We start from the raw sequence: 24,856 nt of genomic DNA on the forward strand, positions 1-24,856 counted from the left end.
AAAATCAAGCACAGTCAAATGAAGGCTGTGAAAGACTTGAGGGAGCAGGCATGCAGTAGACTACGTGCCATCTAACCTTTGAAAAGGAAGTCTTACAGCATCAATAGTGTAGCCTTGTGCCGTACTTCACCTGTTTCCATTCTGGACCAGTTGACATTGTCTAGTTATTTTACCTCCCATTACTGTGCTATTATTGAAGTCAAATTCCTTGTGAAGGTTGTGTAACATAATCCACATATGGTTAATGACGGTTCCTTTGACATTCAGGTGAGTGTGGCTGAGACAGCTTGTCTGATTGAGTACCCTAGTGAGCAAGGTGTGCACTGAAGAGTTATATTGCTTGCAGGGTTGAGTAATTCTCAAACAAGCGATTTGGGTGGCCATTAGGCATGGACATGAATGTCACAATCTTTGTTAGTCAGAGGCATGGATCTGTCCTTATACTGTAATAACACCACCAGTAATTGCACCTTTGTGGGTTATTAAGAATGATATTGGCAGATACACATCTGGATCTGTGTGCTGCTCATGTGCTTTCCTGGCTTCTTCAAAGCCAAATGACAGTACAGAATCCCTAACACCTCTCTATGGTGGCTGCAATGGGGACAGAGGAGCAGCTTCCATGGTGATGTTACAGATAACATCCTCACCTGGTAAGTCTTCATGGCAGGAAACGTGTTAAGCTTGATATATCGAGGGGTGCCTCTTGAATAGCACTGTAAGCCTGATATTTCCATGCCAGAGCTACCAATCTGAGAAATGGTTATCAGGAGGAGCAGTAGGAATAACAGCCTGGGGGCGCCTGGGTGGCTTAGTCGTTGAGCGTCTGCCTTCAGCTCAGGTCATGATCCTCGGGTCCTGGGATCGAGCCCCGCATCAGGCTCCCTGCTCTGCGGGAAGCCTGCTTCTCCCTGTCCCTCTTCTGCTGCTCCTGCTTGTGCTTTCTCTCTATCAAATAAATAAAATCTTTAAAAAAAAAAGGAATAATAGCTCAGCTCAATAACTGTAGGCAATGGAAGCATGAACCCACATGGGGTGATGATTGAACCAGTGGCAGGAGTTCCTTGGGACATACTGGAACACAGGAATGTCACATCAGACTGGAGTTTATTGATCTTTGTGTTACTTGCCTTGATTGTTGCACTGATGACTGTAGCTAACGATTCTACAGCAGCTCTAACAACAGAGATGTCTGATGTCAACTTGTCTGTGATATAAGATCAATGAATATGTCTTCTATGCCAGAATCACTCAGAGTTCTTTTTCCTCTTTGTAGCTCACTCTAGATGGGCTCCTTGGTTGAAAGCTCCTCCGATCCTCTCTCTTGGTCTGAGAGAGCAGAACTTACCCCTGAGCTACCATGTCACATATCTTGGAGGTAACTCCTCAGATAGTGCTGGGGTATTAATTGCAATCAGCTGCTCCAGGTTGTATCCTGAACATGGCTCTGTTGACCTTGAAACCATGGATTAGGAGCATTCAGAGGAGCTCTGCAACTGCTGACATTTCCAGAATCCAACACTGGTTCCAAGACATAGTTTTTAGTGGTGGAAAAACTGGATACCACATGACTGTCCAGGAATAAGCAATAAGGGATAAAAGATTAATTTCTGGTATTTCTACACTATGGAATATTATACAGCTGATAGACATAAATTAGATCTATATGATTTATCTCAAATAATATTGGTTATAAAAGCAAGTTTTAAATCAATTTTTTTAGAATGAGTCCATACTCATAAAAATCTACATGATTGTATATTTGAAAGAGCTTGGAGAAAGATGACAGGGCACTTGCTAAACTGTTAACATTGGTTACTTCTAATATATGGGCAAAATAACAGGGACTTCTTTAGAGGATTTCATACCCTCAAGGAATGGATTATTAGCTTTTACTTTGTCTATCTTTGGATCTCCTCACCCGTTACAAAATTAGCTGTCATTAAAATTAATGAAAACTTTTAATTTTGTTAGGGGAAAGGGCCACTAAATTTTTCTTAACTTACCCAACAGCATCTAATACAATAAACATTTTATAAGTATTTGTGGAAGAAGACAGGAGGAGAGGAGAAACAGACTTAAATATTTGGTAGAGATAGAAAAAACCATTAAACCACCAATGGCATGATGAAGCATTGCGGAACCTCTAAATGGGCAGTGAGAGAGGGGAAAAAAGAGAAACTTGATCAGGCTGGCAAAATAAAATGGGAAAAAGTGAAAACAAAGTAAAATAAGATACTATAAGATCAACATTGCAGTTACTCCAATAAATGTAAATGGGTTGAATTTACCTATCAAGTGAAAAAAATTTTTCATATTGGTTAAAGTCAAGGCGTCAGCAGGGCTGTGTTCCTTTTGGAGACTAGGGGAGAATCTCCAACACCTTGCTCATTCGGGTGTTGGCAGTATTCAATTCTGTGAGGTTACAGGACTGCGATCCTGTTACCTTGGTGACTGTCAGCAAGGAGCAGACCTTAGCTCCTTGAGTCCTCTCAGGCCCTTGCAGATAGCCTTCAACATTTCAGAAGCAGCAACAGGGAGTGGCATCCTTCTCAGGCTTTGAATTTCTCCAGTGATTGGACTGGGCCTACCTCCCCGACCCCCCATAATTCAGGATAATGTCATCACAAGGTCCTTAATTTTAATCACACCCGCAAAATTCCTTTTGTAAGGTAACATTCCCGGGTTCTGGGAATTAGGGTGTGGACATCTTTGGGGGCCATTAATCTGCCTATCACAGTGAAGGACCTAAACAATTTTTAAATAAATGTAGAAAAGGGTCACATTTTTGGACGGGAAGATGTGCTATTTGTAAAGATGTCATTTCTACCTGAATTAGCCTACAAATTCTGTGCAAGATGCTTTAATGATAACCGAAATTGGATTTTGAATCAAATGAAGGGATAGGTACTCAGAGAAGACTGTATTGCTTAGAAAAAAAGAAACACATTTCTGGCACTTTAACTCGGGTAGACTTACACAAATATTATTCTAGATACAAATATACCAATATCATGCACAAGGGCAAGGTAACATATCCCTTTGTTTCCAATATTCTGTTAACATCCAGGACTTTTCTACTCACCTTATTTTAGAAACACATTTGACTGATATTTTGAACCATTTACAGAGACTACCACCCTTTCCTTTTTAATAACCGAAAGCTCGACTCCATCCTATTTTTCCCCAACACATCCTTTTTACACTTTTCCAATCTGAAACTCATTTTATTTTTTCTGTCCACTCATACAGCTTCATGAGAAATTTCAGGAGAAGTTCCTGGCAGTTGGGCACTGTGTCTTCTCGGTTTCTTTGTGATACCACTTAGAAAAATGTTTCTAAAGAAACATTTCTTTCCTTAAGAACCATTTCCATCGCGACGTTTCTCTAGAGATGTGGACGGCACTGCGGACTGTACCAAGGCAGGTTGCATGGGTGGGTGCAGATTCTGTGATAAGGTTTTTTATCCCCTCCATTTCTTTGCCTGTTTGGGGATGTGGGCTGAAGATGAACAAGAGAAAAGTGTATTTGTATCTCCTCCAAAGAAAGTTAACTTAAGTAAAATCGCCACTCTTAACTTGCAAAGAAGCTCATATAATGACTCTATTTACAGATGTGATTAGTTCATTCAAAAAAAAAGTTATTTCAAGGCAAATGTCATGCTCTATTAAGCATAAGTATGTTCAGAATGTATCCTATTTACAAATCCCCGGAAATAAAAGTCACCATTGTTTAATCCCCAACACCAAGCACAGAGTCCTCGGAACTGACTTCTCAGCAGTCATTCTGACCCGCTGGTTATATATAGATCAACTGTGGGAGTCTTGCATTCTGTCTCCAACTTTCTTAACCTTTACTAGGCAAAACATGGGCATAAACAACCTTTTCTAAGTTAATACTGCACTAACAGAGATCCTGGGAAGTCCGCAGCCCGGCACTGGTCAGGAAGAAGAGGCCGTGAAGGGTCCAGGGAGGTTCAGCCCGAGTCTGCAACTTCCCAGAGTGGGTTGGCAACGACCCATTCTGCACCCACCCAGCAGAGGGTCGCGAGCCCGCATCGGGCCGCGCGAAAATCCCGCACTCTACCAGTTTCAACAAAGAAAACATGCCCACGGATACCCGGATGCAGCAGCTCCGCCCCCGCCCCCGCCCCCCCGGGGGACGATGACGCATGCGCATCCAGGACTTTGCGCAAGGCGGGCGAGGCGGGGCGGGGCGGGGCGCGGGAAGAGAGGAGAAAGGGCGGCGGTTGGGCGAGAGGGGAGCCACGCCCACCGCGCCAACGTTTCTGCGCATGCTCTGCGCGTCAGCTTCTGGTGTTAGACGCGTCTGCGGTGTCCGCGTCCAGAGGTCGGAGGTTGAGATCGAGGATCTGCTTTTCAGAGAGCAGCTTCGAAAAGCCTCTCTTCATCCTCAGCTTCGAAAGGAAGGCATCTGTTGGTCCCTTCCTTTCGCCTTCGGTGTGGCGTTGGCGGCCTGTGGTGGTAAGTTTACTGGTGACGGGGTCGGTCCCAGGTACGTGAGGCGGGGGTGACGCCTAAAGGGGACTCGGGCAGGCTGGCCTTTGGGATCGCCACTTCCCGGAGTCGGAGCGGCTCGGTTAGTTTCTTGGCTTGGGGCCCGCCCGCGCGACTCACTTCCGGTCCCCCCTCCTCACCCCTGTTGTTCTTAGGCGCCTGGTTTCCGGGTGAGGATCCTGAGGGACGGAGGGAAGTTTGCAACCTCGGGCAGAGATGTCTCAGTACGTGAACGACCTGTGGCCCGGCTCGCCTCGGGACAAGGAGTCCCCCTCGACGTCTCGGTCGGGCCGGTCCAGCCGCCTGTCCTCGGCGTCCAGGAGTCGCTCGTCTTCTGGGAGGTCTCGGTCCCGCTCTAGCGGCTCGAGCCGGGCATCGTCGCGGAGTCGGAGCCGGCCCCGAAGGAGGAGCAGGTCCAGGTCCTGGTCCAGGCGGCGCCACCAGAGGAAGTACAGGCGCTACTCGCGCTCCTACTCGCGCAGCCGGTCGCGCTCCCGCGGCCGCGGCTCCCGGGACAGGCGCCACGGCGCGTCCAGCAGATACCGCCGGTCGCCGTTGCGGCCTCGCTCTCGCAGCCGCTCCGGCTCGCGGGGACGCTCGTATTACCGACGGGCCTACGCGCTGCCGCGGGGGCGGCGCTACTACGGCTTCCGCCGCACCGTGTACCCGGAGGAACGCCGAAGATGGAGGGGCAGGTCCCGGACCCGGTCGCGGAGCCCCAGCCCTTTTCGCTTGACTGAGAAAGGTGAGTCGTCTGCCGCGCACCTTTCCAGCGCATCCTTGTGCGTGGCTGGCGACAGCACGAGTGCGCTGGGGGACCAGAGTTGCCGTGTCGTGTAGATATTTCCATTGCTTTTGGTGCCTGTAATCTTAGTAGTTTCGTTGGGATCAAAGAGGGAGGGGACACATAAGCAGGTTAAGAGCAGTTAAAAGCGCTCTTTTTGGTACCCAGTTTTAAAGGGGACGTTCTTTTCCCCTGGGGACTAGAAGTCGACTGTGGTATTAAACAGCTCGCCGTGGAGGAAATGCTTTTTCCTAGTGGCTGGCCCTTCTCGGTGGAGCCTTTCTAGGTATTACTAGTGACTCAGTAGTTTGTTCCTTAAGCTTTTGTTACCTATTGAGCGGGAAGAAGAGCATCAGCTTTTTCCCTCAATACCGTGTTACTGGAACAACTGGATTTTGTTCCAGTATTTTACTTATTTATTAAGAGTTTATTTATTTGAGAGAGAGAAAGCATGAGCGCGGTGAGGGGGAGAGGGAGAAGCAGACTCCCCGCTGAGCAGGGAGCCCTGTGGGAAGCTCGTTCTGGGACTCCTGGATCATGACCTGAGCCGAAGGCAGACGCTTAACCGACTGAGCCACCCAGGTGCGGCAGTTCCAGGATTTTAATACAGATGATTTGTTTTAATGCTGGATAAGATCACAGAACAGAAAAAGACATGTAAACTAAAACTGGTAGGAGTCTGAAAATGGATTTAGAAAGGTATCTGCATTGGTTCATTAGTTGCGATGATTGGGCCATATGTAAAATGTATTACAAAAAAACTTGATATGTTCAGAGAAACACATTTGAAGAGAAAGGGAAAACAATTAGGAAATTCAGGACTTTGGTAAGGAAAACTGAAAACCAGTTGTTGAGGTTCTTTAGGGATGCTTGCTTGCTTTTCTCAGCAAAAAAATGAGGTAGAGAATTTTGTTTTTTTGATTCCAGCTGTATTTTACCCCCCAAAACAAAATATTTAAATGTTAATCTAAATAAAATACAAGCTTGTTTTCTGATTGGGCAGTCTTTGCGGAAGTGTACTACAGGATTAACGAATGTCTTGTCTTGTTTTTCTAGATCGAATGGAGCTGTTAGAAATAGCAAAAGCCAATGCAGCAAAAGCTTTAGGAACAGCTAACTTTGACTTGCCGACTAGTCTCAGAAAAGTTCTTGGATCTAAAGAGACGAACCATGGAACAGCTGTACGAAACAGTGGTGCAAAGTTTGAGGTGAGTATTCTAGGTTTATCCAAACAACATCTTCAGAAAGCTACTGTTAGAAAGATCTAATTGGCCATTTTTATTTGATTTATATTAGAGTGCTTCTTGGAAGGCCTAAATATAATTTGTTAAGATCAAAATAGCTCTGGAGAAGGTCTCTCCCTCGTGAAAATGGGAGATTAGTGATCTTCATTTTCATGTGACACAGTACTAATTACTTTCATAGTTGTAGGTGGTATTTGGTGATTTCTGTGTAGCTATTGACTTTTTCTAACTAGCATTTACAGAGTATTTTATCGGTAGCTTTCATTTGCAGCATTATGTTCCCATAAATTCTGTATTCAACATACAGTATAGTTTATCTGCTCTATTTCTGTCTTATAGAAATCATGAATGTGGTCTCCAGACATTGATGAAGAAAATCTGTTGGTAATTGATACATGGGCAAAAACATCAGAGGTTTTACTAATTTGAAGTTTATGTTCACACACTGAAAGTTTAGTTTTTTGTTGGTAGATCCATGTGCATGCTAGAATTTGGGATAGGTGCTATTTTGATAAGATACTGAAGACAATTTTTTTTTTAAACATTTTGTAATGTGGGGCATCTGTGATACAGATGTCCCTTTCTTAATGTATGCAATATATTCCAGATGTTTTGAGAGATTACAGAAGAAGAGGCCTGCTTCACTTGCAGATAAGTTTATTATAATTTTCCAGAGATGTCCAGGATGTGCATTGGCAAATTGCACTGTGGTCTTAAAGTATAAAATTCATTAGCCTTCAAGTTTTAAGGTAATTACGAGTTGGATAGAATCAGTTAAGATAGGTTTATCTAGAGAACATTTTTCCTGTCATTCAAACCCAGGTGTAGGTTTGCTTAAGTATTTAGTAATGAACAAGATCTTTAGTCCAGTTGCTTTTTCAGACGATTAGGTTTCCAACTGGCAAACACCTTAGGTCTTAGAAACTAGGTATTTTCTGGTATGACTTTACTTTCAGAGTTAATTGGAATTTGCATCAGGGGAATATAATACTGTTTTATTGGGGAAGAGTGCCTTAAGCTGATTATTGAATCAGTTTTGTTAAGGGGAAAGCTGGAATACTAACATCGTTTAGGCTGTTAAGTATATGATTTAGATCCAAGTTGATTTGTGTCTCTACAACTAAATTTATATACGGTTGGGCTGCATTTTATACAGCATGGTAAACCAAGGATATGGTTTGTTTGTTTTTTTTTAAGTATTTTTTCTCTTACCTGTTCTAGCTGTTGGAAAAACAAGCAGAAGATGGAACTAAAAATCCCAGTGAAAAGCCTTCCCAGCAAAAAAGCATAGCTTTTAGCTCTAATGTAAGTATATCTAGGCATTGACTACTCAAAATTGGACTTAGGGACATAATTCTATTATGTGGGCTTTTATTTTTGTTGGGAGGCTCATTGTTTTTGTGTTGGTACTTTGGGGTCTACTAAGCCACTTTAGTTAGAATGAACCTTTCATAATTTTTTGTACCATTCTTACAAGTGACCAGTATTTTGGCTCCCTCTGTATCCGAAACTCATATTTTTGATATTAGTATTTTACTTTTTCACACATTCCTCCTATACTTGTTGAATTATTTAAAAAGCACATCTCAGAAAACGCTGTAATCAGAATATTTTAAAATCAACCAGGGGTTTAAACAAAACTGAAAACTCTTTCAATGCATTATTTTGTAATAAACTTTGGCAGATGTCTGATTTTTCCTAGTAGTTTTTAAAGTAGGCTTTACAATTTGGATCATGTGATAAATATGGGGTCTATTCTTTGCTTTTGGATGGTGTCTCAAGTTTTAATCTTTAATGGAATTATTTAGTATATTTTGTAAAAAGCAAGTATTTTGAGTACAAGTATGTGTTTGCATAGCTGACTTAAGAATTTCTTCTCTTACAGAATTCTGTAGCAAAGCCAATGCTTCAGAAATCAGCTAAAGCTACTGCTGAAGAGACCTCTTCAGGATCCCCCAAAATAGACAAGAAAAAAAGTCCATATGGACTGTGGGTTCCTGTCTAAAAAAAGAAAACTAATGTATAAGGTTGGCTGAAATGCACTTTATTGCAAGTGTGTGTTCCTAGCATTATTCCATCTCTGGGAGTCATTTAGTGGTAATTGTTGCAATTACAAACAATGACAAAGAAATATGTAAATCTTTAATATTTAAATATTAACATTTTAGGTTTCTCTTATAGATAAGAGATAACATACGTGGACCAGAGGATTCATACAGGTGGGAGTCTTGTACATATACTTGTAAATGGTTTGTATAATATCGATTAGTTATGTAAAAGCAAAATTTATAAGAACGGTAATTGATTTGTTTATATTTAATAAATTTCTTGTTTTCTAAATTTGTGTCGCTTTGTTATGTATGTACATATTACATAATCTTAAAGAAGCATAAAGTGTCTCCAGTTTAAAGCCTTGCTAATCCCAAATCCAAATCCATGGACTGACGGCATAGGGTTCACTGACCTTACCCAGTTTGTGAGAAATGCTAAATCTCAAAGTCTCCACCCCAGAGCTGAATCTTAATATTCCCCAGTTGATGTGGGTCTTCATTTAAATTTGAGAAGTTATGCCTAAAATTTATGGAATTCTGGCATGGTATTGTCTTGGACGAGTTAAACTACAAGCTTTAGGGCAGGAAACCCAGCCAGAGAGATAGAAATGGAATGCCTCATTGAGCTCTACAATCTGTGAAGTTTAGCTGCATTTCTTTATTATGCCTTTTTTTTTGGAAGTATGTTTTTCTTTCTTACTTGCTTTCTCTTTTGCCACCAGCTTGGGTAGTCTCAGGAAATAGATTTCCAATAGGGATGATAAGGTAAACAGGATAGGCAGAATATTAGATACAAAACAAATAACTCAGGAAAAGAAACACTCAAATAATATGAATAGATGAGCAGGCAGAAGTCCTGAATTCTTAAGTAGAAGGGACAGTAATGAAGGTTCTCAGGTGGAACTTAATTTGTTGTTAACTAAAGCTGTGCTGTCTTAATATTTTACCTGTACTTTCCAGTCAGTAACATAGCCACTGGCCACATGTGATTGTGTGCAGCTTCTCAGTCCTACTAGCCACTTCTGAAGTGTTAAGGCTAGTGGCTGTGTTACTGGAAAGTACAGCTAATAGAATATTTGTATCCTAAAACATTGTATGGGGAAGAGCTGCTCTAATAAAATTTGACCTTAGGACAATTTAAATGGACAATGAATGGAAAATTCCTGTGAGAAAGGGTTGCTGCTCTGGGTGAACATGTCCATTTTACAACTAGGTTAACAGTAGTTACCAGAAGGGGGACATGTTTCTGAAGTACGAAAGTTTATGCAGTAGGTTCATTTTTATTCTAACGAGACCTGAGAACATTGGTAGGCTGGCCTGGTTACAGCCAAATCCAATAAAACATGAGGATTTGAGTTGTAACTGAGAATGTGGCTAACATGAACACCTTGTTAGTATCTTTAAGTTGGTATCCTTAGCAAAGTTGCAGAGGGTTTCCTTGTGAGGGAGACTTTGGAAAAGAATTAATGATGTGATAATCTTCCTCACCTTCATTTCGCTGGTAGCAGCATTTGCTGCTCTGATTATGACACGTATTTGAATGCTAGTCCTGAACAGCTAAGTGACTGGACAAGTCCCGGAACTCCTCAACCAAACTCCGTCATTATATAAGAATGGTCTGGCTAATTACCACTTCTGATACTTCTGGAGTGATTTTTACTTTTGGCATTCTTCACCATTAGCTTCTCCTTCAGTCTATTAGCACGCTTGAGGCTTAGCTATTTCATACTGTTTCTTAGTCTGTTGGCTCATTTTATCTAGTGTCCTGAAAAGAATATGGTTTATATTCTTTTTTTTTTTTTTCCATAATTGCCCCACCAAGTACTAACAGTGTTCTTGTCTAAGTTCACCTTGTCTTTTGGGTCTGGCCAGATCTGTGTTTAGTTTGTCCTGCGCTTTGTAACAGAAAATAACGTACTGTGTGTGTAAAGCCTGACTGGCTGTCATTACGTAAGTGGGATGCAGTTGCCCAGGTGCAGTATCTTGTTACTGTGTAAGTGGTGGACAGTAGAGCAGGATGGTGCCGATGGTGAGAAATCATACCAGGAGACTAGATTCAGTGCTGTCCAGTGAAAATGAGGGAACCACACTGAAAAAGGTAAAAGAATTAGTGAAAGTGTTTTACCCTAGTATCTCTAAAATGTCACTTCAATATTCTAAGAATTGGTGGCATTTTACTTTTTTTGTACTAGGTCTCGTAATCAGCATGTATTTTACGCTTAAAGCACACCTCAGTTTGTCCTAGCCACTTTTCAAGTCACATACGGTGGATGGCCACCCTTTTAGAAAGCACTTCCCTAGATTGGTTCAGGTGTTAAATCTTTTGCTTTTTTCCTTAAAAGTGTGAACTAGAGGAACTGTATTTAACTCACCATAGCATGCTTTCCTTTCGTTTTCTTTGCTGAAAACCTCTCTTAAGCTTATCTAGTAAAATAAAACTTGGTCTTAACGAGTGCTTTTCACTCTCTATAGAGTCCTTCCTCAAAATTTTCAGGGATTTACATGCATTTATTTCCTTTGACCTCTTCCATTTTCTATACTGGCTCTTTGTCCTTTGCTTCTCTCTCTACAAGCTCTTAGCAATTTGCTCCATGCTGCCTTTAACTGCTACCATCTACTAACTGAGAATTTCCCGAGTTTCCAGTGCCTACTCCCCCGCTCTTCAAAATGAACCTTCCCTATGCTGAACTTAAAGAACAATATTGCCTATTTGACCATCCACCCGGTCACCTTCAGAGTAATCCTCAAATCCTACTGACATCTGCTCTTCCGGTTGAAGCAGTAGTGACTATTGGGAAGTGCTTTTCTCCTCTGGAGAAATCTGTGTTTCCTTTTTTTTTTTTTTTTAGAGATTTTATTGATTTGAGAGAACACCAGCAGGTGTAGAGGGAGAGGGAGAAGCAGACTACCCCCTGAGTAGGGAGCCCGATGTGGGGCTTGATCCCAGGACTCCGGAATCATAACCTGAGCCAAAGGCAACCCTTAACCGAGCCACCCAGGTGCTCCTATTTTTCCTTTCCAGATTATGTCTATGAAACCTATCCTTATTAATCTTTCCCTCCTCTTTTCCCTTAGTACGCTGGTACTAAATGTTTTCTTGGTAAATACTGGAGAGCCAAATAAAACAGGTAATTAGTTTTTTTGAGGAGACGGCAGCATAGGTGTATTTGTCTTGAATTTTTTTTAAGATTTATTTTGGAGATAGCACTAGCAGGAAGGGCAGAGGGAGAGAGGGAGAGAATCTCGAGAAGACTCCATGCTGAGCGGGGAGCCTGACATGGGGCTCAATCCCAGGACCCTGAGATCATGGCCCAAGCTGAAACCAAGAGTGGAACACTTAACCAACTGCGCAACCCAGGCTCCCTGTCTTGAATTACTTTTTTTTTTTTTTTTAGGGTTTTTATTTGTCAGAGAGCACAAGAAGGGGGCTCAGGGAGAGGGAGAAGCAGGCTCTTCGCTGAGCAATGAGCCCTACATGGAGCCTGGGGTCATGACCTGAGCTGAAGGCAGATGCTTAACTGACTGAGCCACCCAGATGTCCCTTGAATTATTTTTTTTTAAAGGAGTTACACGTTTTTGTGGGGTTTTTTTTAAAGATTTTATTTTATTTATTCATGAGAGGCAGAGAGGCAGAGGGAGAAGCAGGCTCCCAAGGAGCAGGGAGCCCGATGCAGGACTCGATCCAAGGACCCTGAGATCATGACCTGAGCTGAAGGCAGATGCTTAACTGACTGAGGCACACAGGGGTCCCTCCCTTGCATTATTTTGAAAGGAAGTCAGTAAAATTATTGCTTGTTTCCATTCCCCAGAGGCAATCATATATAGTATGATGTACATGCTGGGTTTTCTTTTTTTTTTTTCAAAGATTTTATTTATTTATTTGACAGAGAGACAGTGAGAGAGGGAACACAAGCAGGGGGGGTGGGAGAGGGAGAAGGGGGCTCCCCGCTGAGCAGGGAGCCCAACGTGGGGCTCGATCCCAGCACCCTGGGATCATGACCTGGACGAAGGCAGTTGCTTAACGACTGAGCCACCCAGGAGCCCCTTTTTTGTTTGTTTTAAAGATTTTGTCAGAGCGAAAGAGAGCGTGCACAAGCAGGGGAAGAGGCAGGCACAGGGAGAAGCAGCCTCCTGCTGAGCAAGGAGCTCGATGAGGGGCTCAATCCCAGGACCCTGGGATCATGACCTGAGCTGAAGGCAGATGCTTAACCGACTGAGCCACACGGGTCCTTCCCTTGCATTAGTTTTAAAAGGAAGTCAAAGTAAAATTACTGCCTCTGTTTTCATTCCCCAGAGGCAATCATATATAGTATGATGTACATGCTGGGTTTTCTTTTTTTTTTTTAAGATTTTATTTATTTATTTGACAGAGAGACAGCGAGAGAGGGAACACAAGCAGGGGGAGTGGGAGAGGGAGAAGCAGGCTTTCCGCCGAGCAGGGAGCCTGATGCGGAGCAGGGAGCCCGATGCGGGGCTCGATCTCAGGACCCTGGGACCATGACCTGAGCTGAAGGCAGATGCTTAACGACTGAGCCACCCAGGCGCCTCTTCTTTGTTTTTTGTTTTTTTTTTTATGCCTTATACAAACTCTCTTTGGATATGAGCATCTTTTCATGTTAGTATATATAGATCTACCTCATTCTATATTTGAATGTATAACATTAAAGTTTCCCTAGTCACAGTACATTGAATATACCATTATTAGTAGCACTTACATTACCATCTTAATCAGCCCATCATTCACTAAAATCAGAGCTACCGGTGTGCCCAACTTAATACCAGTCCTATTCTTTTCATATAAACTGCACAAATAACCTCCTTTATTCAGGTTTTCTGTCCCTTATTTCCCATAATTACTACTCAAACTACATGCCCTCATTTTTCAGTTACAGTTGAAATAAGGTTAAAATTTCAATTAGGTTTTTTTAAAAAAATGTATTATGTAAGTTTTAATAATACTTTGACCAAATGTTTTAATTTACTTTCTTCCATGGGAAATTTGCTTTTGAAAGCGGTATATTTACAAAATGTCATTAGAGGATCAGTTTCATACCTTCTGTGCTTGCCCCATAAATGTACCTGGGCCCTGGGGTAGAGCATGGGATAGGCTAGCACCTGTTAATTGTGACTACTTCTGGAGAGGGTTGGCCAGGGTGAATTTCCAGTAGCCCCTGTCCCCTTCCTTTCACCACCTACCATAGCTTACAAGAAAAATTAGTCCCAATTTAGCATTCTATTGCTGAAGCTCCCAAGTTCAATTCTAGGTCAAGTCCAAACATATGACAAATATAAGGATGATGATGACTCACATTTGTAGCTAGGAGTTTTAAGCCCAGCAGGGTCCACACATGAAGCACACATTCTGCACACATAAATACATGACTTTTTTTTTCTGAAATGAATGAATAATAAATATATAAGCCTGAAAATACACAGTCATAGAACACTTTACAAATTATAAAAAGAAAGGTAATAGTCCTGGTTTACTGTTACAATTTGGCAGTCAAAACAGTTCCCAAAGGAGATTAGACTGCTGTTCCTCTTTCTAAATTCTGTTTAATTTCAGCTGTGTATTTCCCATAGAATCTTTCTGCTTCTTTTTGAATTTGGCATTCCTTTCATTAATGTAGTCGATGTCTGCATCATTATCATAAGGACGTCTCCGGCTATACTTGTCTCGTTTTTCAATTCTGGAGGAAGGAAAAAAAATTGACAAAATTCAAAATTGCCTTCTTTTTTTGATTTTAATAAGACATGCCCAAATAGTTAACTAAGAGCAGAATCAGTAATGGAAACATACACAAAATTCGAAGCTGCTTTCTTTTTTTTTTTTTTAAGATTTTATTTATTTGACAGAGACAGAGATAGCAAGAGCAGGAACGCAAGCAGGGGGAGGGGGAGAGGCAGAAGCAGGCTTCCCGTTGAGCAGGGAGCCCGATGCGGGGCTCGGTCCCAGGACCCTGGGATTATGACCTGAGCCGAAGGCAGATGCTCAACGACTGAGCCACCCAGGCACCCCTCTTTTTTGGTTTTAAGACTGAAAACAATCTCTTCAGGAAAAAATTCTTTGAAGAAGTATGCTCAATGAACTTTAATGAATTTTATAAGTTAATAGTACTGTCAGATGATTTAGTTTTAAGATTGGGAACACAAGTTCATGTTGAAAGTACAAGGGCAGTGACATATTACACTTCTTTGAGATAATTTGTATATATATATATATACTGCTGGTTTTGCCTAATAATTACCCTATTCAAACACAAATATACAAGTAATAGTGATGGGACCACTCTTCAAACTAGTAATTCAGGCATTCCTTAATTTCTACCTTCTGCTACACCACTTCAAGACCCCAGTTAATTTTGTCATGAGGCATGAAATCAGTACTAAAACTTAAGGCTGCATGATAGTACTTACTGCTTTTCCAAGGCTATGACCATCCTATCAATTTCCTCTGTGGAGGGTACATGTGTTCCATGAAGAAGACTGTTGGATGTTGGGTAAATCTCCTCTCCACTGAGAAAAAGCAAGGTGTAAGTAACACTATAAAGATTCTATACCATCAGAACTAGACAATGTTTAGTGGTCAAAAATGGAAACCTCTGGGATACTTGATTTCAAAGAAACAGAAATCAGACCTGAAAAAAGGTACTTAAGAAATCATCTACTCTAGTGCTCAAGTGAGGCACCAGCTGAGGACCAGAGGCTAATGGACTCACCCAACCAAGTCATACAGTGAGAGAGCCTGAATGAGAACATGGTGTGCTCTGAACAATTTAGAGCTCTCTCTACTCTACTCCACTATCCCGATTAAAACAGTTGTGATCTTGTGGTGCCTGGGTGGCTCAGTTGTTAAGCGTCTGCCTTCAGCTCAGGTCATGATCCCAGGGTCCTGGGATCGAGTCCCACATTGGGCTCCCTGCTTGGCAGGAAGCCTGCTTCTCCCTCTCCCACTCCCCCTGCTTGTGTTCCTGCTCTCGCCATCTCTCTCTCTGTCAAATAAATAAAAATCTTACAAAAAAAAAAAACCACCCCAAAAAACAGTTGTGAGCTTAAGCACACTATCTGTCTTAGGGAAAGAGCAAGTGCAGCTTAGCACTGCTTACTGCACCTGATCAAAGCAGATATCCTCCATCAGTAATGGACACCGTAAGAGCAACAGTAATCATGATGAAGATACTGCATACAGGACTATGTGCCAAACATTAAGTACATTGTATGAATGAATTCATTTAATCTTTACCATAACCCCATGAGGTAAGCACTATTATTCCCTGTATACAGATGAGGAAACAGGGAGAAAAACTGTGACACGTCTAGTAAGTGGTGGAGCCAGAACCCAAGGCCAGGAAGCAAAGCTCCAGAATCAGCACTCTTAAATTCAAGTCCTTCCAGGTAACATGCTAAGAATATACCATTAAATCACTTACCGTTTTTCTCTCAGTCTCTCGTAAGTTTCCATGTCAGGTTTGATCTGCTTGGTCAGCCAATGATACTGGCGTAACTGAGCAGCAGCATAATCTAAAAGGAGAATCCAGACTACTTTAGATGTCGGGGCATTATCAAACCTGTTACTAATAGGCCCGTTGAATAAAGTGAAAGCCAGTTTTACCGGAGAATCCCAGGTCGGGGTTTTTCCTCCTCTTCTTCCTCTCCCATCTTTCTGCGTCTTCTGCACTGATCTCCAGCAGCTTCACTTTCTCATAGTCCTCCCCTCTCGCTGCACAGTCCTGAAGAGGGGAGAAAACATTAGTTTTATTCCCTTATATAATTCTTTGATCCCTTTAAAATCAAGAGAGGCCTAAAGACTGCTATCAAGACTGTTTAAGTTGATTAGCTTGAAAAGAAAATTGTGTGCAATTTGCTATGATCTGTAAGAAGTAATGCATCTAGGGTTGCCTGGGTGGCTCAGTTGGTTGGATGTCTGGTCATGATCCCAGAGTCCTGGTATTGAGCACCACCACGTCAGGCTCCCTGCTCAGCGGGAAGTCTGCTTTTCCCTCTCCCTCTGCCCCTCCCCCTGCTTGTGCTCTCCCTTTCTCAAATAAATAAATCTTAAAAAACAAAAACAAAAACCCACCAGAGCTGCATTTCTTATTTAAAAAAAACAAAAAAACAAAAAAACACCTCTGTAACACTGACACCAAAAACAGCCATGGTGGACACATTAGGTGTCCATTAAAAGCCTTTCTCCCCTCTTTTCCTAGCTCATGGCTGCCCATTTCCCAACCTCTCCTGCAGATGGATCAGGTCAGGTGACTTGGGCTGCTCAACAGGGAGCTGATACATGAGAGACTCATGAGCTTTATAGTTTTGTTTTTTTTTTTAAGATTTTATTTATTTATTTGACAGAGAGAGAGCACAAGCAGGGAGACCGGCAGGTAGAGGGAAAAGCAGGCTCCCTCTGAGCAGAGCCGGACGTGGGGCTCGATCCCAGGACCCTGGGATCATGACCTGAGCTGAAGGCAGGCGCTTAACTGACTGAACCACCCAGGCGCCCCTATAGTTTGTTATCGTTGGAGCTTTTGTTACTGTAGCTTAGGCTCTTACTCTAATAGCCACTGCTTATGCCACTCTACGTGCCAGGCACTGCTGTTAAAGTGTTTTACACATTTTAGTCTCCCAACTCTCTCAGAGCCAGAGTGCTCACCTTCCACGCCATATGCCGCCTCAACAAAACACAAGAGAATCCTGGAATCCACAGCTTGTGAGGATGGTGGAATTGTACTTACTTTTTTCTTTTCTTCTTCCTGCAGCTCCCATTCCAGACGAGCTTTTTTAGCCTCCCAGTTTGCAGGTAATTTAAGTCTTTTATCTTCCTCCACAACTTCCTGGTGATTTAACTTTCGAGCTTCATTCTACCACCAGAACACACAAAGTTTGTCGGCACAGGTATGGAAACAAATCTAAATAGACATTACCTGTCTTCTTGTATGGCAGGCATTCAAAGCAGATCTTTGGATTTTATCCTGAACGGCGGAGAGCCACTAGAGAATTTTACGTGTGTATGCGTGTTGGGGGAATTTTATGGAGGGGGAGATGAGGAAGTCAACACCTATTCCTATAACTTTAAATATTCTTTTACTACTTTCAAGGAACCAGGTGGTAGGGATGGAAAGAGCTATGGTTTGGAAGTAAGAAGACCTGAGGGATATATGGACTTGACTACTCTCTGGCTGTGTGATGTAAGCAAGTCTTTTAGGACTGGATTAAAACAGGGTTTCCCACAGCGCAAGTTCCACTGACTGGGGAGACTTGAGAGGATTTTAGATGCTACTGAATGACACCGAGTCACACACTGAGAAGGTGATTCCATTTTCATGTCTCTTTTAATTCAAATTGGATCCAACACATATTCTCGGCAACTAATGGGTTTAACACTTCTGAAAACATCTTTCCTAACACCTCCTTTTAAGAACAAATAGGGTAGGAGACACCATCAGAATGCAACCCACAAAATCCAGACCGTGGGAAGCTACAGAAAAAAACAATCTTTTTTCCCAATCAAATCAAACAAAATGACCTCCCCCAACCCAAAACAAATAAAACACAAAAAAACTCAAAAAAAAACCCCCAGAAACAGAAAAGATGAAAAGAGAACCTATAAAGACATAAAAATGTAAAATTCCTATCTTAAATAGTAATATTACATTTAAACAGCAATTTAACGATAAACACTGAGCAAGTGGACAAGTGGTCACATGTATAAACTGTGAAGGTGAGGGGAGAGAGACTCCAATCTAATGTTTATGAGGTTGTGAAAGTTTTTAGATCACAGAGTTAGTGGCAGAGTTAGACCGAGACCAAATTTCCTGATTTCTGGTTGTTTTTTTCCCCCATCTATGAGTATTTTCATATCTCCTGTTTTAAAAGATTTTACTTTTAAGTAATCTTTACACCCAATGTGGGGCTTGATCACAACCCCAAGATCAAGAGTTGCATACTCCACTGACTGAGCCAGCCAGGCGCCCCTTTGATACCTCTTTAACAATACCACCATCACATTCCCAAAATAATTAATTCTTATCCTGTAATGTTCACATTTTCCTGATGGTCTCAAGTGTTCATTATTTTTTACAGTTTGAATTCAGACAAGTTCCATATATTGTGATTAGTCAATATATCTCTTAAGGTTTATTTAATCTATGGTTTCCTTCTCCATGTTTTTTATCCCCTGCTCTTTTGAGGACTATGAAAATGATCAGGCTGACTGTCCTAGTTCCCAAAGTGCTAGTTGCCTCCCTATGATGTCCTTTAATAGGCTCCGTTGACCCCTGTATTTGTTGTAAATTGGTCATTAGATCTAGTGGTTCCATTCAGTTGAGGTAATATTTAACAAGTCTACTTATATGAAGCTAGTGTTATATACTTCTATCAGGAGACACACAATCTCTGATTGTCTCCCTTTTTGTGATGTTTGCAGTTACTGATTACCTAGATCCAGTGATCCATTAAAGATTAAAAAAGCATGATGTTTGAATTATATTATTACTTCTTCACATAACATCCAGCCTACTCTTTACACAGTATTTCAAATTAAGTATGTGTGCCTGACTAGTTTTATTTTTTGTTATGTTAATCACCATACATTACATCATTAGTTTTTGATGTAGTGTTCCATGAGTCATTGTTTGTGTATAACACCCAGTGCTCCACGCAGAACATGCCCTCTTTAATACCCACCACCAGGCTAGCCCATCCCCCCCCCAGAACCCTCAGTTTGTTTGTCAGAGTCGACAGAATGGGAGAAGATGTTTGCAAAAGACATATCAGATAAAGGGCTAGTATCCAAAATCTGTAAAGAACTTCTTAAACTCAATGCCTGACTAGTTTTTAAACTGAGTTTTTCTGGGCAAATACAGATAACTACACTCCTCACACATACCCTGTCCCCTGCTGCCTACAGGCCTCCCACCCTAATGAGGACTCTGCCTTTGCACTTGTTCTTACTGCTTGGATACCTCTTCCCCCAACTCCTTTACTTATCTGATAACATCCGGCTCATCTTTCAAGCAGCTTAGCTGTCCCATTAGTCTTTAGTTGTCTTTTTCTTCTGTGAATTTCTGAGGCACTTTGGTCCTCCCTCTAACATACAATCACCAAGTGGTGGAGTAATTTTTGGTTATGGGCCTGCCTCCATAACCAGACAGGAGTCTTACCACATTTACCACTGTAGCCACATTAGCTAGTTGGTTATGGCACACGAGGAGCTCGGGGGTGAGTGGGGAGGAGGGTGTTAGGATGAATGAGTGAGTGGCCAACTTGCTGTGTGACAACAGACGAGACCAGTGTCTGGGTCCAGAAACGGATTAAGTGAGACATTCTAGAAGTGAGACCTAAGCATGGGCATTTTTAAAAAGTTCTAGAGTGATTCCAGTGCGCTACCAGGGTTGAAACCACCGGGAAAGATCTTTCTTCAGCACCGCGGGTCTGTCAGGCGCGCTGCTCCGGCTTGCTTGTCCCTCCACCAACGCGCACGGGCCGCCCCGGTGACAGGTCTCGGCTCCTCGGGGGCTACTCACCCGCTTCAGGTGCAGCTCCCGCAATTTGCGCAGCCTCTGTTCCCGCTTCTGGGCGGCCAGCTCCGCGGCTGCCGCCAGGGGCAGCTCCCCCTCCTCCGCGCTGTCCACTCGCACCTGCGGCGAGGACAACCGACTGGAGGCGGGACGGCCCGGGCCGGTTCCCCGCCGGTCCCGCCGGGCCGGGCCGAGCCCTCACCGCCGTCCCGACCCACGGTGTGTGCGCCTCCCTCCCTGGCATCGCCTCTACGTCTAGGCCAAACCTCTAGCCGCAGACGCCCTTATCCCCAACCCCTGGGCAAAGCCTGCCACCCACCCTCTCAGCCTCAGCCTCAGCGGCCATCAACCAGCTGCGCTTTACCCCTCATACTTCCGGCGACAACAAATAACTTTTCCGACTCTCTCGCTCACTTCCTGCAGCCTGCCGCCGCAGGTTTCAGGGAAAACCCCGCCCCTTTCTGCTCGCCCGGGAGAATGAGGAACCAATCACCGCCCGTCGCAGCCCTGGGCGGCATCCGATTGGGCCAGGCCTGTGCGCAGGGGCGTGGAATAGCGACACCTGGGAGGCGCGGGTAAAACCGGAGAAGAGACCTGGCGTCAGCGCCGTCGGGACGGTAAAGCGGAAGAGGGGAAAAGGGAGTAAGCCGCCAAATTTGTGAGAAAGCGACCCAAAGCACAAATTGTGCCCATCAACTGACGGACCTTATAGTTCAGATTTCTGAATACCAAATACAAAGCAGATTCACAGTTACCATCACGTCACCCTGTTTTAATCCCTGCCTAGCAGTTTATTGTCGCCCCGCTCAGTACAACGTGAGCTCCAAGGGAACAGCTGATTCCTTGTGGCCCCAACGGTACTTGGTGCAGGGTATGAACTAATTTCATACTGTTGAACGAATGAACAGATTCGTTGGGGATTATTTGGTATCGAGCATTTTCGTGATGCAGAAAGATTTCTTGGATTAATTTGAGGCCTTGACTTTCTTCTGAAAATTCTGCACAGAACAGCATTCTTCATATACCTGTCCACTCATTCAATAGTGAACTGTATACTCGCTCTTATTTACTAACTAGTCTATTCTTTGGTTCACCATCTATGAAAAAGACAGTAAAACAATACCCATGTCACAGAGTAGTTTGAGGACAAATTAGATAATACGGGTGAAGTTATCTGTGACTAGTACCTGGCCCGTAGCAAATGATGAGTAATTGCTGACTTTTACCAGTTGGCATTAGATGTGCCCCTCTCCTGCCTGCAGTTTTCTTAAGTGTCTTTCTTCAGGGAAGCCTTAACCTCCACCACCTGAAGAGTCAGTTTCCCCTCTTATAGCTCATCATATTTCTTCTTTGTTGCATTTACATAAATGTAATTAAATAAATGTGGAATTTCTTGTTTAATGCCGTTAATTTAAATGAGACAAATTTCTTAACCGCTATCAAAGAAGCAAATCTAGGCCTTTATTTTTTCTGTATCATGGATGAATTGACAGAGGAGTCTTACACGTATTTACCTTCTTTAGGAATACAGAAATGTCGGTGACAAAATTATTTACAGTAATGATCTTACTGTATCAGAATTACAGGTTTTACAAAATATTTTGTCAGAACCCTACAAACTGAAACCAAATAATTAAGGAGAGTTTAATGAAGGGACTGTTTACAAAGTTGTAGACTGGGTTAAGAGAGACCAGCAAAAGAAAGCGAAGCATTCCAGGGCTAGCAGCAGGGGGAAGCCATTGCTACCCCTAATCCTAAAAAGGGAAGGGAAGGGTAGGGTAGGAGAAGGTCTTCAGACGGAAGCCGTGACTCAGGAAACCAGCCCATAATCCAGGCAGGGAATAAACACCCTGACCTCATTTTCTCCCAGACTTCTTATCTTCTGTAGGTGCCACTCCTTGGAAGGATCCAATGAGAAGAGAGCAATAAACAAGAGCGCTTATTGATGCTTTTTTTTTTCATGGACCAATCTAAGTTATTTATTTAAGCCATCTCCTGCCATAAGCAAAGGGATGGAAGATCAGTATACTGGTCATCATTTGATACAAGTAAGGAAGGTGAGCTTAAGGTCCCATAGACTTCTGGTCCGTGTGCAGAGTCATGGTTCAAACCAGTGCTGTGGTCCCCACTGGGTGGTGGTCCAGGTTCTCTCTATTCGTCTTCATAGCCGGTTGGAAGTGGATTCACGTGAGAGTTATGGAATAGAGTATGATTACCATCTCCCCAGGGAAAGGGCTTGGACTTGATGCGGAGATGGGGGTAGGCGACGAACTCGGGTCTCTCGTGCTCTCCGTGATGCGACTTCAGGAAGAGATTCAGCATGCTCACACCCACGCCAGGGAGCGCCACGAAGTAGGTGAGAGGCTTCCACCTGCGAGCTGAGGCCTCCTGGCCATGGGTGCCACTCGACATGGAACGCCCCAGCTGTGCCCCGGACCGACCTAGCGGCCCAGACAGCCGAGACACAGACGCCGCCGCCGCCGCCATTTTCGACCTGGACCCTTTTTTTTTTTTTTTTTTTTGTCTTATGAACACCAGAAATATATTTCTTGTAGTTCTGGAGGCTGGAGGCCTGAGTCATAGAGGCCAGCACTTGTGGGTGCAGAACAGAGTGGACACTGGTGGAAGGTGGTTCTAAAGGAGCAAACAAAATATCTAGCACAATTCTTTTCATGGGACATGGTAACAATTTCATCATTTTTTGTAGTCTTAGAAGAGCTCTTTGTTCAAGTTATACTTTACATATGTTTATAAGCTTGTAACAAAGAACAGAACAAGTTGTGTGGCCAGTTGAATTTCCCAAGATGAAAGAAGACCTTCCATCCTATGTGCTATTCTTACAATGTGACATTGACACACCTCCCAAGGAGATGTAAGATCTATACCCCTGATCTTTGAATATGCGACTGCGGAAGAAGTGACACTATGTGACTTCTGAGGCTAAGTCATAAAAGGGGAAGCAGATTCCACCTGGTTCTTTTGGGATGCTTGTTTTTTGAACCCAGTCACCATTCTTTGAGGAAACCCACACCAACTGGAGAGGTCATGTAGGACTGAAAATTGGTACAATCCTTAGGCAAGGCAATTTGGCAATATTTATAAAAATTACAAAGGCGTTTACTCTTTGACACAGCTATTACACTTCTGGGGATTTATGCTACAGGTGCAATTGCACAGATACAAAATGACTTAGGTACAAGGATTGCTTAGGGCATCTATTTGTTTTCTCATATGATTTAGTAAAGATGACATGATAGCAGATTCATTGGGTGAGAACACACAATATTCTTTGTTGGCTGTCATTTAACGCTTGTTGGGTAAATTTGGTAAAGCCTCTGTATACATCAGTAACATCTTGGCCAACACAGAGAACAAAAACAGTGGGATGAATTCTCCCTCATGCCCAGGGAAAGCCAGGGTGCGATGATCTAACCATCCAGGTGGAAATCATGGCCTAAGATCCATGCCACATAACCACTGAGCTCCATTCAGAGCTGCTCAGTAAACACCTGGAAAGTGTGACCTATTGGTGCCAAACCACTTTCCTTCAGTATAACAGAATGCTCACAAAGTTCCAGATATCCATCCCACATCTTGGATGTAATTGGGTTGGTTCTGTTTAGAGTGATTTTGTTGTTGTTGTTCCCAACACAGGGGTGCCTGGGTGTTCAAATGTTCATATCCTGGGGTAAACCACAGAAATCCATCCCAAATGTGGGTATAGCCACCCATGGTTCTGACAGTCATAGTTTTAGGATTCTTTTGGTTAACAAGTTGGTGGGCTGCCTGCATAGTTTGGTTAACAGAAGAAGAATACTTATGTCCTGTGTCATTAATAGTGTGTGTTGTAGGCCAGGCTTCTGGATCAGGGTTACTAATGTCAGATGTACTAAGGATACCAATCTCAGCATGTTCTTCCTTAATGTGTTGCATTAGGACCTTCCAATCACCCCCCAGGAAGTGGTAGTATCCACCATGGTAATTCTAACAAGCTAGAGAGGAAGCTGTCCACATATTCAACAGTTGGATTGATTTTTATTTTGGGCAAATGAGTGGGCCTACTGCAGAAAGACATTTCCATCAGTTGTCCATCCATGACTGGACACCATAGGATAGACAGAAACCCAACCAAATGATTTCTAAAAATTATATGATTGTACTTGGGCTATGAATTTTCTGTGGATTTATTGCCCATCTCTATTGGGGAAATTAATACAAGAGCTCCAGGGCTTTGGGAGCAAATGTGAGGCAAACTCACATTTGTATCTGTGTTAACCTAAACCACTTCTAGAGAACTGGAGTTTATTAAAGAGGGTATTTTACCACTAGCAGAGAAGCCTGACCTTGTGTCAAAGATCAAAAGTCATGAGAATTCCAATCAGAAGGAGTAATATTGCAAATATTTCAACTGGCTTAATCATCCTATAAAATGCTTATATAGCCTTCAAGTTTCCTTAAATATTAAGTATTTAGGCACCTAAGTATTCATAAAACTCCCCAATATAGACAAGTATTTCTACAATCAGAAATGCAAGGATCAGGGTTACATGTGTGAATAAAACTTTGGATAGTAGAGCTGGTATAACAATCATAGGATAAGAGGAATAGGAGCATAAAGTATGATGAAAAAAATTTTTTTGAAATTGTAATATACAGGCCTGGTCCAGAGTCTTGGGATAGCTGTCTACTCAGATGTCACCTGCTTTTGGGATGTCATAAGTTTTAATTTTCTGATAGCGATGGA

The 24,856-nt window shown here is 42.8% G+C and overlaps 1 protein-coding gene and 2 pseudogenes across 2 annotated transcripts; 1 reads left to right on the forward strand and 2 right to left on the reverse strand.

The window, feature by feature from the left end:
- The first annotated feature begins 4,298 nt into the window (after positions 1-4,298).
- Positions 4,299-8,885, forward strand: RSRP1 (arginine and serine rich protein 1). Its single transcript, XM_028113952.2, has 5 exons — positions 4,299-4,484; positions 4,673-5,262; positions 6,358-6,509; positions 7,767-7,850; positions 8,431-8,885. Exons 2-5 carry the CDS (start codon positions 4,734-4,736, stop codon positions 8,548-8,550), a joined length of 885 nt encoding a protein of 294 aa, XP_027969753.1. The 5' UTR covers positions 4,299-4,484; positions 4,673-4,733; the 3' UTR covers positions 8,551-8,885.
- Positions 8,886-12,169: 3,284 nt separating this feature from the next.
- LOC114216906 (pre-mRNA-splicing factor SYF2-like) lies at positions 12,170-20,529 on the reverse strand (annotated as a pseudogene). Its single transcript, XR_003610873.2, has 7 exons — positions 20,432-20,529; positions 20,119-20,232; positions 17,329-17,454; positions 16,209-16,326; positions 16,027-16,117; positions 15,014-15,112; positions 12,170-14,286 (listed from the first exon to the last, which is right to left on the reverse strand). The product of XR_003610873.2 is annotated as a pre-mRNA-splicing factor SYF2-like (transcript).
- A 1,623-nt stretch (positions 20,530-22,152) lies between these two features.
- On the reverse strand, positions 22,153-22,599 carry LOC114217208 (cytochrome c oxidase subunit 6A1, mitochondrial pseudogene; annotated as a pseudogene).
- Positions 22,600-24,856: the final 2,257 nt, after the last annotated feature.

The sequence above is a fragment of the Eumetopias jubatus genome, unplaced genomic scaffold, assembly GCF_037043125.1.
Source record: "Eumetopias jubatus isolate StellerSeaLion01/CBP00866 unplaced genomic scaffold, mEumJub1_p1.0 scaffold_4, whole genome shotgun sequence".
Lineage (NCBI taxonomy): Eukaryota > Metazoa > Chordata > Mammalia > Carnivora > Otariidae > Eumetopias > Eumetopias jubatus.

Excerpts from the sequence above, each read along its gene's own strand:
- RSRP1 (XM_028113952.2), top strand. The coding sequence starts at position 4,734 with ATGTCTCAGTACGTGAACGACCTGTGGCCCGGCTCGCCTCGGGACAAG. Across the intron at positions 5,263-6,357 it reads TTTTCGCTTGACTGAGAAAG|ATCGAATGGAGCTGTTAGAA; the intron begins GTGAGTCGTCTG and ends TTGTTTTTCTAG. Across the intron at positions 6,510-7,766 it reads ACAGTGGTGCAAAGTTTGAG|CTGTTGGAAAAACAAGCAGA; the intron begins GTGAGTATTCTA and ends TACCTGTTCTAG.